The sequence below is a fragment of the Triticum aestivum genome, chromosome 1B, assembly GCF_018294505.1.
Source record: "Triticum aestivum cultivar Chinese Spring chromosome 1B, IWGSC CS RefSeq v2.1, whole genome shotgun sequence".
Taxonomy (NCBI): domain Eukaryota; kingdom Viridiplantae; phylum Streptophyta; class Magnoliopsida; order Poales; family Poaceae; genus Triticum; species Triticum aestivum.
In genome coordinates this window covers 398710448-398723456 of record NC_057795.1, presented here as the reverse complement: position 1 = coordinate 398723456, position 13009 = coordinate 398710448, and the positions used below count along the sequence as shown (strand labels likewise).

Sequence of the window (13009 nt, the reverse complement as noted above, 5' to 3'; positions counted from 1 at the left end):
CTTTTCAGAAAATGGATACCTTGTTTAAGGCTGCTCTCTTGAGTGTTCTTGGTGAGAACATAGTTGATGCTTATGCGTCAATTGACAATGGAAAAGATATGTGGGACGCACTTGAGGCCAAGTCTGGGGTCTCGGATGCCGGCACTGAGCTGTACATCATGGAGCAATTCTATGATTACAGGATGACTGAAGAGCGCTCCGTGGTTGAGCAGGCTCACGAGATACAGTCATTTGCTAGAGAACTTGAGCACTTCAACTGCATGCTACCGGACAAGTTTGTTGCCGGGGGTATCATCACTAAGCTTCCTCCTTCATGGAGAAACTTTGCTACCTTACTGAAACATAAGAGATAGGAGTTTTCCGTTCCGGATCTCATTGGTACTCTTGATGTGGAAGAAAAGGCGAGAGCAAAGGACACACGTGCTCGAGGTATTGAGGGAGGATCTAGTGCCAATCTGGTACAGAAGAAAAACTTCTAGTCCCACAAGTTCAAGAACAAGGGCAAGTTTGATGGTAAAGGAAAGTTTGATGGGAAGAACAAGGCTGTGCAGCACACGAACTTCAAGAAGAAGAATGACAAGAAGAAAGGTGCTTGTCACGTGTGTGGAGATCCTGATCATTGGGCTCCTAGTTGCCCCAATCGCTATGACAGGCGTCATCCTGGGAAAGGCGGCAAGACCGCTAATGTTGTCATCGGGGACATTGACATGAAGGATGCTGGGTATGGTATATTTCCCACTATTCTTTCAGTATGTCATTCTCCTGATTGGTTGATTGACACGGGTGCTAATGTGCATGTATGCGGTGATATTTCCATGTTTTTGTCTTATCAGACCGCAGGGACTTCAACCGTGCTGATGGGCAACGGTTCAAGTGCTTCTGTTCGTGGTGTTCGCACGGTCGATCTGAAGTTTACTTTGGGGAAGATCGTGCGGCTGAAGAACGTGCATTATGTCCCCTCCGTCAATAAAAATCTTGTTAGCGGATCTCTTCTGTGTAGAGATGGCTATAAACTTGTCTTCGAGTCAAATAAATTTGTAATATCCAAGTATGGAACCTTTTTTGGTAAAGGCTATGAGTCAGGAGGCATGTTTCGTTTATCCTTATCAGACGCTTGCAATAAAGTTGTTAATCATATTTGCAACAATAGTGAATCAAATGTGTGGCATTCACAACTTTTTCATGTTAACTTTGGTTGCATGTCGCGACTAGCGAAGTTGAACTTAATCCCTAGTTTCACCACCGTTAAGGGATCTAAGTGTCAAGTGTGTGTGCAAGCTAAGCAACCTCGTAAGTCTCATGTGACTGCGGAGACAAGAAATCTTGCACCACTAGAACTTATACATTCAGATCTATGTGAAATGAATGGTATTTTGACAAAAGGTGGAAAGAAATATTTCATGACGTTAATTGACGACTCCACTAGATACTGTTGTGTGTATCTTTTGAAATCTAAGGATGAGGCTTTGAATTTTTTCAAGATCTATAAAGCTGAAGTGGAAAACCAACTTGATCGGAAAATCAAGAGGCTTAGGTCCGACCGTGGTGGAGAGTATTTTTCCAATGAATTTGATGCTTTTTGTGTGGAACATGGTATAATCCATGAGAGGACGCCTCCCTACTCACCTCAGTCAAATGGGGTGGCTGAAAGAAAGAACCGTACTCTAACTGATTTGGTTAACGCCATGTTAGACACATCGGGTCTATCCAAGGCATGGTGGGGGGAGGCGATATTGACAGCATGTCATGTCCTAAATCGAGTTCCCACAAAGAACAAAGAGATAACTCCATTCGAGGAATGGGAGAAGAAAAGGTTAAAACTCTCTTATCTGCGAACATGGGGTTGTTTGGCGAAAGTCAATGTTCCAATTCCAAAGAAGCGGAAACTTGGACCAAAGACTGTGGATTGTGTTTTCTTGGGATATGCTTTTCATAGCATTGGCTATAGATTCTTGGTTGTAAAATCTGAGGTACCTGACATACATGTCGGTACGATCATGGAGTCGAATGATGCGACTTTCTTTGAAGATATCTTTCCCATGAAGGATATGGCTACCTCATCTAATCAGGAGATGCCTAGTTCATCGAGTCAGGAACCAGTTACAATTATCGAACCTGCCATTTCGATGGAACACTTTGAAAATCCCGTGGAGGAGAACAATGAAGTTCCTATTAGGAGCAAGAGACAGAGGACTGCAAAGTCCTTTGGTGATGATTTTCTTGTGTATCTCATAGATGACACTCCCAGTTCTATTTCAGAGGCTTATGCATCTGAAGATGCTGACTACTGGAAGGAAGCAGTTCGTAGCGAGATGGATTCCATCTTGGCGAATGAAACTTGGGAGATAACTGATCGTCCTTATGGGTGCAAACCTATAGGATGCAAATGGGTATTCAAGAAGAAGCTTAGGCCTGATGGTACGATTGAAAAGTACAAGGCTCGACTCGTGGCTAAGGGTTATACCCAAAAGGAAGGTGAAGATTTCTTTGATACTTACTCACCTGTGGCTCGACTGACCACTATTCGAGTTCTACTTTCACTAGCTGCCTCACATGGTCTTCTCGTTCATCAAATGGATGTTAAGACTGCTTTCTCTGAATGGAGAGTTGGATGAGGAAATTTATATGGAACAACCAGATGGGTTTGTAATAGATGGTCAGGAAGGGAAAGTGTGCAAATTGCTGAAGTCTTTGTACGGACTCAAGCAAGCACCCAAACAGTGGCATGAGAAGTTCGAAAGAACTTCAACAGCTGCAGGCTTTGTTGTGAACGAAGCTGACAAATGTGTGTACTATCGCCATGGTGGGGGCGAGGGAGTTATGCTTTGCTTGTATGTTGATGACATACTGATTTTTGGAACAAATCTGAATGTTATTAAGGAGGTCAAGGATTTCCTATCTCGCTGTTTTGAGATGAAACATTTAGGAGTGGCTGATGTCATTCTGAACATCAAGTTGTTGAGAGATGATGATGGTGGGATTACATTGCTTCAATCTCACTATGTGGAAAAGATCTTGAGTCGCTTTGGCTATAGTGACTGCAAGCCCTCTCCAACACCATATGATGTTAACGTGCTGCTTCGAAAGAATTGAAGAATTGCTAGAGATCAATTGAAGTATTCTCAGATTATTGGCTCGCTTATGTACTTAGCCAGTGCTACAAGACCTGACATCTCTTTTGCTGTTAGCAAGCTGAGCCGATTTGTCTCAAAACCGGGAGATGTGCATTGGAAAGCTCTAGAGAGAGTTTTGCGTTATTTGAAAGGCACTGTAAACTATGGAATTCACTACACTGGGCACCCAAAGGTGCTTGAAGGGTATAGTGACTCAAACTGGATCTCAGATGCTGATGAGATAAAGGCCACGAGCGGATATGTGTTCACTCATGGAGGTGGCGCTGTTTCTTGGAAGTCTTGCAAGCAGACCATCTTAACGAGGTCAACTATGGAAGCAGAACTCACAGCACTAGATACAGCTACGGTCGAAGCAGATTGGCTTCGCCGACTCTTGAATGACTTGCCGGTTGTTGAGAAACCTGTACCGGGTATCCTTATGAACTGTGACAATCAAACTGTGATCACAAAAGTGAACAGCTCTAAGGATAACATGAAGTCATCAAGACACGTTCAGAGAAGGTTGAAGTCTGCAGGAAAATGAGAAATTCTGGAGTTATTGCATTGGATTATATCCAAACGTCTAAAAATCTGGCAGATCCTTTCACTAAGGGTCTATCACGTAATGTGATAGATAATGCATCGAGGGAGATGGGTATGAGACCCACAATATGAGTTGTTCACAGTGGTAACCTATTCTTTGTGATCGGAGATCCCGTGAATTAGATGTGGAAGACAAGCTGTTGGTCAACTGGGAGGAGAGTATCCTTATTTTAAAATACCACTCCATGAAGATGCAATACTCTCCTAATCTGCATGGCAGGTTGATGTATATCTTAATGTGTTCTAAGTGGCTCTTTGAAGCAGAGATGTTGTCCTACAGAACATCTTTTGAAGAACACACCTATATGAGTCTGATTGTCAAACGTCGCAATCTATGATAGTAGGGTTCTCTCTAGTAAACTCATGAAAGGTCATGGAGTATGACGCATAAGCTCCACCCGCGGGGAAGACCCACGGTAGCCACGTATCGGTCAAGGCTTTATGTGAAGCTAGATTCGCAGAAAACTTGCAGTTCAAGGCTCAGTCCACTGTTCAAGTTGCTTACTAGTGTAGCATAGAGCTCTAGGTGGAAGTTCAACTTAACAGTCTCCACTGCAATACCGGTATATAAAACAGTGTTTTGGAACCAAAGGCAAATTTCTGTGTGCCTCTGGGATCTGGTGGGGGATTACTGGAATTTAGTCTATATTGGGGCAGCCCAATAACTATTTCAGAAATTCCTAATAAATTCTAGAGGCCCACTTAGCGCATTTGTGCAAGGCAAGGGATACTACTAAAGTTTAGTCCCACATTGCTAGTTTAGAGGGAGTTGGACCTCCTTATAAGGGAGGCTCCTTCCCCACTTGTATGAGCATGAGAACAAGAGGGACATCCACGCGCGCTCCTCCTCCGCCGCCCGCCCCGCCCCGCCGCGCCGCGCCGCGCCGCGCCGCGGGAATGAGCCGAGCCGATGTCTAAATTTTTGCCACGCACTACGGGTATGCGAAAGGTCACTGGGAAGCTGAAACATTTTGTCTGTGCCTGGACACTGAATTCGAACGGCGCGCCTCTTCGGCTGCTGTCTGTTCGTTTCGTCTCCCGCATTCCCTTCAGCTCCCGGCGCAACCTCTGCCTCCTTCTCTTGCTCCTATCAAAGGGAGGTCGCTCCTCTTAGAGAGACGCACCAGAACTACTTCTTCCTCTCGCCACCGGTTCCTGAGCACTGCGCTGCTGCTACGATCTTCTCCATCCCGGCTTGCGGCGTGCACCGCAGGTCGGGACAGTAGGCCTCCGAAACCGCACTCTTTGAGTCCTGTACGGGAGAAGGGTGATAAGATTTTTGGGGAGCGCTCTGCGCGACTACTGGCTGTTTCATCACGGGCGATCCGGTCGCCAACGACTACTTCCCCGACGACGACTTCTTTCCCGACGTCCACGACCTCCTCGACGACATGGCAGACGAGGACACCGACCCCAAGTCCAGCGCTCCTGCTGCTGCTGTGCCGTACGTGTTCTTCTCCTTTCTGTTAGAAGTCCTACTACAGTTCTTGGCTCTAGTTTCTGTCCTACGTATGTTAGGCTCTATGTCGTATAAGCAACTTCATCTAGTGACTGTTCTAGATGTGTTTATCTCAAGTTCATATATGCAGACGATGTTTACCTTCTCTCTGTCAGATTGCATGACTTGCTTTATATTTGCTATTCTAGCCATGTTTTATCTAATATTTCTGTTAATAAAATCATTTGGTAAATTGCTTATATTTCCAACATATCTTTTGAGCTCACGAATTGAGCTCTTCTTCCTTATCGTCCGTGGTACTCAGCTCCAACGATTACGATGAGGGTCCGGGTTTTCATAACCACTGCTCCATCCATCTACCGGATATATATGCCCGTGGCTTGGCCGTTTTCATAGGTATTTGTATACACGTCTCCGACGTACGTAGGTGCCACTGCCACCGCACCATCCCTAGTTCCTGCCGTGTACCCCACGTGTCCCCGCCCACTGCCACACGCCGGCAGCTCCGACGTTCGAAAGACATGCCGCCGCTTAAGCCCACTCTTCATATAGTCGCGCAGCGCACCCCCTACAGCCCCGTGCTCTGGCATACAGTGTGGCCATAGTGGTGAACTGAGAAGAGCTACGAGCATCGAGCAAGGCACGCCGGAGATCGAGATGGGCTGCGACGACAAGTGCGGGTGCGCCGTGCCGTGCCCCGGCGGCACGGGCTGCAGGTGCACCTCGGCGAGGAGCGGCGCGGCGGCGGGGGAGCACACGACGTGCGGGTGCGGCGAGCACTGTGGGTGCAACCCGTGCGCGTGCGGGCGCGAGGGGACGCCGTCCGGGCGGGCGAACAGGAGGGCCAACTGCTCCTGCGGCGCGGCCTGCAACTGCGCTTCATGCGGCTCGGCGACCGCCTGATCGGTGGCCGACGCGTCGACGCGCCACTAGTCGTGAACTGATGCACTAGTAGTAGAGCTAGCTACTGAGTTAGCCATAAATAAGTGCCGCTGAGCCGTCATGAGTCATATGTGGACGTGTCGTGTGTATTTACCTACCTACTCGCATCAGTGTGTAAGAACGAATAAATAGTTTATGTGTGCTATTTTCTCCTTTCCTAAATGTACTTGAAGTCCTTTGGCTTGTTACAAGTTTTACTTGTTGCAAAATAATTGTAGTTCTACGATTTTCTTAAGAAAAATGGCCAAGTCTAAAGAAAAATCTATTGAGCTCTACAATATAAAATATATATAATATGAAAATATATTTCTCACAGTAAATTTGATGTTACAGATGTCTATATATTTTTATATAGACTTAATAGAAAATGGACCCGATCTAAGCCACCCGATCTAAGCCACGCCGTAGTGCGCTTGTTGTGATACCCAAGCTGAGCGGGGCCATACGCCACACAAGACCATAACCACATCATTGTTGTGATAGCCAAGCTGAGGAAGACCATGAGCCACCTTTCTTTGTCGTCACTCTTTGTCGGCGACCCATGAATTCGTCTTTCCTCTGTTGCTCCGGCGAGGAGAGGGAACCCGGTTGCCTGGTTTAGGTTATGAGTTTTTAGTTTCATAGATGCAACATTCAGGCGGATGGCGATGCTTTTTATTCGAGTTTGTGTTTCGAGCTTTCATGTTTCTCGAGTTTGTTCATGGGGCGGTGAGATTTGGGTTTCTTGTTATGTGACAAGGTTTGATGTCAGATACTTTAGATTTGTTTAAGGATTCAACAACCGCGACTTCAGGATACTGGTTTTTAGGGGCACGTACATGAAGACCTCCCAGCTGTCATCAACAAGATCACACCTGTAATCAACAAGATCACACCGGCTCCGATAGTGGCGACAATGGCACGTCGGCAGTTCGTTCTAGCGGCGGTAGTGGTCATTCGGTGGTCTTAGAAAGCGGTGACAATGGCGCATCGGCAGCTTGTTCTGAGAGTGGCAGTGGTCATTTTTTTTGTCTTAGAATTTCGATGTAGTTTTTATTAGGTTTAAGATGCTTTATACTTTCGATAAACTTTAATAATAGACTGGATCATTTTTGAAAAAAAAAAGAGCATGAGCTACACCATTGCAAGAGCGACATATGGTCGAGATGGTAAAGTTTCCATCCTGCTGGAGAAGACGTTTTATATCACTGATGATCTCACTATTTGGCAAGCTGTCGGCTTTTATTTCTGGGACTTAATCAAATTCAATGAAGTTTGACTTAGGATAATTCTAAATCTTTAATTAAAAAAGACATAAGATTGGTTTTGAAAGAGTGAGTAATTGGTTGAAGATTGGTTTTGAAAGAGTGAGTAATTGGTTGCATGCTTTAGGCCAATAACTCAAAAAGGGATCGAATTTAGTCCAGAAACTCATTAATTTGATCAAATAAGGTCAAAATCGATTCGGAAGGTAAAAAGCCGATGACGTGGCTGCCATGTTAGCGTACCCTTTGCTTGCTTGGTAACTAACTTATTTATGGGGACCTTTTTACAAAGTGGCCTTTTTTATGGAGGAAAAATAAAATAAAATACAACGCTATGAATGGGACTTGCCAAAGCGAACCCGGAAGGTAAAAAGCTGACAACGTGGCTGCCATATCAGCATACCCTTGCTTGCTGGCAAACTAACTTTTTACAGGGACCTTTTTACAAAGTGACTGGTTTTTTTTCATAGCCCAGCTAATGGCGTATGAAGGAAATAAAATAAAATAAATGCAACGCAATGAATGGGAGTTGAACCCACGCCCTGAGAGAGGATAATGGCCTTGATAACCAGTAGGGGACACCTGATTTTGTATAAGAGAAGCCGATTTAATATATCTTAATGGTTCTGTGCGATCAAGCAATCACAGATACGTGATCAGGTGATGTTACCAAGGGTATATATTGCACTGTTATTTTCTCTGAAGGTGACCTTATATATTGTTCTCTTTTTTTGCGAGGGAGCTTGTGTATTGTTCTGAAGATGTATATATATTATGGTTGGGATCTTAACGTTACCAACAGAAGTATGCAGTATATATATTATGTAAGCCTTTGAAGACACAAAATACTTTGAATTCTATAGCAAAAGGGCAGTATGTTGCAGCGGGAGAAAAGAAAACTATTACCAAAAGTTCCTACCAAGGATCCTATCCTATTGGGTATCTGTTCCCCACTTTTTCCCATTAGGATCGGAAATCTTATATTTTCTACATCCATATACCATTGAATCCTTGGGGTTATAGAATCCGCCATACAATTTCCAATGGTCATGACCACATTTTGATGCATCACCAAGATACACTATCACTCTCAATTTTGTGAAATCAGGAACATTTTTTTAACTCGTGCACATATTTGCAATCATGAATATTTTTTATATTCACGAACACTTTTACAAATTTTTGAACATTTTCTAAAATAAGGAACACATTTTGAATTCATAAAAAGTTATACTATTTGAAAATATTTATAAAAAAATGTGAACATTTTTAAAAATAATTTTCTTGAATAGCGAACATTTCTAGAATCAATGACTTTTTAAATTGGTGGAATCACTTTTGAAATTCACAATTTTTTTCTGATTTAACAAACATTTTTATTATTTAACGAACACTTTTTGAAATGCAAGATCATTTTTTGAATCAGTGAACATTTTATTAATGAATAAACTATTTCGTAAGTCATGAATAGTTTTTGAATTTTTAGGATATTTTTCCATTCATGAATATTTTTGAATTTACAAAATTTTGTTCAATTTCATTAACGGTGTTTAATACACAAACTTCATAAAAATCATGAACATTTTTTATTTCCCGAACATTTGTTTTTGAAATGGCAATCATTTTTTGAATAAGCAAACATTATTTACAAAATCTCAAACACTTTTTGAATCAAAAAACATTTATTTAAAAATTATTTTTTAATTTTTGGAACATTTTTAGGTCCCAAATTATGTAAAATAGAAAAAGAAAAAGGAAATAATAATAATGATAATAATAAACGAAATTTAAAAAGGCCGTCCAGACATGGGCTGGCCCAAACAGGCGTGTTGCGTCTTCTTCCAGTGCCAGAGCGCAGTATAGGAGGTGCCTACTGCATGGACCGGCCCAGGTGTGGACTGCCTGTGTAAACCCTTTTTTTATCACTTATAGATGGCAATGGTTTATCGATAAGTGCTCTCACTTGCTCTTGACTTATCGGTATCACTGTGCACCGGTGTGGCAATCACGTGGTAAATATCACACCCATGCCCATGCCGATTCCAAATGGGTATCTGTGCCTGATGGGTACCCATCAGGCTGCTCAACACAATGTCGATGGGTGGTGGTGTAATTGCCAGTCCATTGTATGGTGGAGACTGCAGCCACCGAGAGATTTCTATGGTTGAGAAATTGGTTGTTGAGAGGGGGATGGGATGAGAAACAAAGCTAATTACATACAAAGCTAATTACATACAAAGCTAATTACAAAGTATTTCTTACACATGTGACACACCGATAAGACAACTGAGGTAGGGTGAGCGTACCTGAAGTTCAAGGTCACCGGGGGCACGTCGACCTGGTAGAGGGCCTCGAGTGTCGCGGCATCGAACACAACCGTCACGCCTTCGTTGTCCAAGGCGAGCATCTTGCCCTCGGACTCGGAGTAGGCGAAGTCATTGAAGAAGTATTCTGAAACGGGGTTAGCTACCTTCGTCCAGGCTGCGTCTCTAGGTCGGCAGAAAAACATCCCCGTATGTCCATGCTGTTAGGTTGATCTCTCCCGTGTGGGCCCAACGGCCCAACGGACCCCTGATCCGCGCCCTGATCGGGGGCGCCCAACCACAATATGGTTGACGGGCCCCTGTCACGCAGCGCTACATAAAGAGGTGGGGGCCAGTGGCACGCAGTAGGAGGTTCACCGCGTTGCCAGGCTCCCCACCGAAAACCCCGACCCGATCTAGGTCTAGCACTGACAGTGACGGGAAGCTCCGCCGCCGCCACTGCCCACACACTGCCGCCATCCACTCCCTGTCATCACCGGGCACCGTCACCATGGCCGGCACCGGGAGTTCCTCATCTGTACCTGGACAAGGTAGGTTCACCAAATCTCCTAGCCCACTCCGATCTAAGGTTCTATCAATGGTATCAGGTAGCCAGATCGGGCTAGAAGATTTTCGGTAAAAAGAAAACAAAGAAAGGAAAAGGATCCCCAAACCCCCAAAGAACCCTAACAGGGCACAGAAAAACAAAAAAGCAAACAAAAAAATCACAAAGATCACCGGAGGAGGCACTCGGGCTCGCCGGCAAAGTGCGCCGCCACACTGTCCGCGCCAGTTCCTCTCGATCCGAACGGGCATCGGCAAGCCGAGCCGTCCGGACGAAGAACAACCCCGCGAGGGGCAAAGTGATGGCAAAGTGTACCGCGGCCGATCCGTTCGACGGCGGCGCGCTCACCGCAGAGGGGAACACGCAGCCGGCGAAGAGAATGGCAACGGCACCGCCGCTCGAAGCTCCGCCATCGTCATTTACTGCGAGGAGGAGCGGGCGGTGGAAAAGGACAGTAAGGGGGGAAGAGAAGGGGGCTCGCGCGCGGCTCGCACGGTGCGGTGGCTTCACGCCGTCGCCGGCGGCCGGCGGAGCCCCAACCCAGCTCCACAGCTGCGCCGCTCTGTCTCTCTGTCACAGCAAGAAGAGACTAAAGTGGGAGGAAAGGAGGAGCAGGAGAGGCTCGCGCGGCGCCGTGGCATCCGCTGCCGTCGCTGGCGGCCGGGGCCAAGCCCTTCTCTCCGCCGTCAGCGGAGTGCGCGAGAGAGGCGCCGGGGCTGGGGAGGAATGGCGCTAGGTTTTCGATCGATGGGGATCGACTCCTGTTTTTGTTCGTGCGAGATCGGCGTTGGACCGTCGGATCGCGACGGACGGCCCCGATCGAAAACCTAAAGCGGCTGCGGGCCATTGGGCCGAAAGAGCAGCTGCGGGCGGCCGAGGCCGGGTTGAGTCGGCTCGGCTCGCGCGAGCGCGCGGGAGGGAGCAGGCCGTAGGCCGCTGCGGGCCTCCCGCGCCAGCCCGAGGCCGGCTGAAGCTGCGTGTCTTTTAAGTTTTTTGTTATTTGTTCAGTTTATTTGGCAGATTTCAAATAGTGTTTTCTATACATTTTTTTCCAACGAAAATTTTTTGTTTAGAAAATAGAAAAGTGAAAGAAAAAGTTTCTGAAAATGCAAACAGAAAATAGAAAAGTTCATGAATTTTTATTTAGTCAAATAAAAGTTTCTGTAAAAAGAAAAAAGTTCGTGAATTTTTATTCACGTTTTTCCGCTGCGTAAATAAATAATTGGTGCTCTTTAAAAGAAAATAAAAGTTTAAAAGGAATTATGTGTTTAAGAGCATGTTAAAGTGATTATTAAAATAAATATGATTATGTTATTTTTATGACCAACGTTATTAATAACATGATCATGTTTTATTATTGAGATTTAGAGGTGCATTTATTTCTAATATTTTGCCCAATGGTAATATAGATTTAATTGCATAGACAATTGTATGTTTTAATTTGACCAACGTTAGATTATTGCATATGATTGTTTTATTGATGTCACTTAAATTGTGATTTCAGGAGGCTTTCACTTGATGAGTTGCCTAAAAGAAGTTCCGACACTCAAAGGTGACAACCACACTGAGTGGAGGAAGAAAGTTGAACTGGCATTTGTTTGTGCTGATCTTGACTGGGTTGTGGAGAAACCATAGCCGATCAGACCCACAGAGCCAGTAAGAGAGGCCACTGATGATGATGCTGCATGGGCTAAAAAGAAGGGGGACTATGCTCCTTTGGAGCAGTACTACCTCATAGATAACCAAAAGTGGGTCAATGCAAACAAAAAGTGCATGGCTTTCATAAAGAATACAATTGAGAGCGCCATTGTGGGCTCCATTGCAGAGTGCACTTCGGCAGGGGAGTTGCTTGCAAAGATAAAGAGCCAGTTCACTGGCTCTTCAAAGATCTATGCCACCCAGGTGTTAGAGCAACTGGTGACAGAACGCTACACAGGTGGTAGTCGTGGAATAAGAGAGCACATCCTCAGGATGAGTAATATGGCAGCAAAGCTCAAGCCCATGGATGCGGATCTGGAGATCAAACCAGCGCTCCTGGTCCACCTGGTCATGGCTTCACTGCCACAGGAGTTTGCAACTTTTGTTGTAAACTATAATATGTCACCTGGAACATGGGACATTGAAAAGACAATAGCAATGTGTGTCCAAGAAGAGGACAGACTCAAAGCCACACATGGTGGCTCAATCAACTATGTGAAGGATTGGAAGAAAAAGAACTACAATCAAAACAACAAAAGTTCTCCTTCAAAGAATGGAAAAGCCCCCTATCAGCATCAGCATCAGCAACAACCTTTCTCAGTGGACAAAGACACGTGTCTCCACTGCAAGCAGAAAGGGCATTACAAGAAAGACTGCGCTGCTTGGCTGAAGTCAGTCATGGCAAAAAGAGGTAACAATATAGTTTCATTTGTCAATGAATCCTTGTATACACAGTTTTCAAAATCCACTTGGTGGATTAATTCCGGAGCAACTGTTCATGTTGCAAATTCTTTATAGGGATTCCATTCGACGCGAACTACGCTAAGAAGCGAAAGACGCATTGAAGTGACAAACGGAGTTGAAGCAGAAGTTGAAGATGTCGGTGATATCTCCTTGGAGTTAGCTGGCGGATTCAATCTTCTACTTAGAGATGTTTTATTTGTTCCGTCATGTCATAGAAACTTAATTAGTGTTTCTTGTTTGGACAAAGATAATTATGAATGTCATTTTGGACATGGCAAGTGTGCCATTTGGTATAATAATGCTTATGTGGGTGATGCTTTACTACATGATGAGCTTTA

At 44.9% G+C, this 13009-nt stretch overlaps 2 protein-coding genes across 2 annotated transcripts; both read left to right on the top strand.

Moving 5' to 3' along the window:
• Positions 1-5750: 5750 nt before the first annotated feature.
• LOC543479 (EC protein I/II-like) lies at positions 5751-6308 on the top strand. Its single transcript, NM_001427995.1, has one exon. The coding sequence runs from the start codon at positions 5833-5835 to the stop codon at positions 6076-6078; it is 246 nt and encodes an 81-aa protein (NP_001414924.1). The 5' UTR covers positions 5751-5832; the 3' UTR covers positions 6079-6308.
• A 5694-nt stretch (positions 6309-12002) lies between these two features.
• Positions 12003-13009, top strand: LOC123078743 (uncharacterized). The gene is made up of 2 exons (XM_044501349.1): positions 12003-12618; positions 12726-13009. The coding sequence occupies exons 1-2, from the start codon at positions 12003-12005 to the stop codon at positions 12770-12772; spliced, it is 663 nt and encodes a 220-aa protein (XP_044357284.1). The 3' UTR covers positions 12773-13009.

What these genes read in the sequence shown, in the direction of transcription:
- LOC543479 (NM_001427995.1), top strand. Translation starts at nt 5,833, where the DNA reads ATGGGCTGCGACGACAAGTGCGGGTGCGCCGTGCCGTGCCCCGGCGGC.
- LOC123078743 (XM_044501349.1), top strand. Translation starts at nt 12,003, where the DNA reads ATGGCTTTCATAAAGAATACAATTGAGAGCGCCATTGTGGGCTCCATT. An exon ending in GTCAGTCATGGCAAAAAGAG is followed by an intron (nt 12,619 to 12,725) that starts GTAACAATATAG and finishes AATTCTTTATAG; the next exon opens with GGATTCCATTCGACGCGAAC.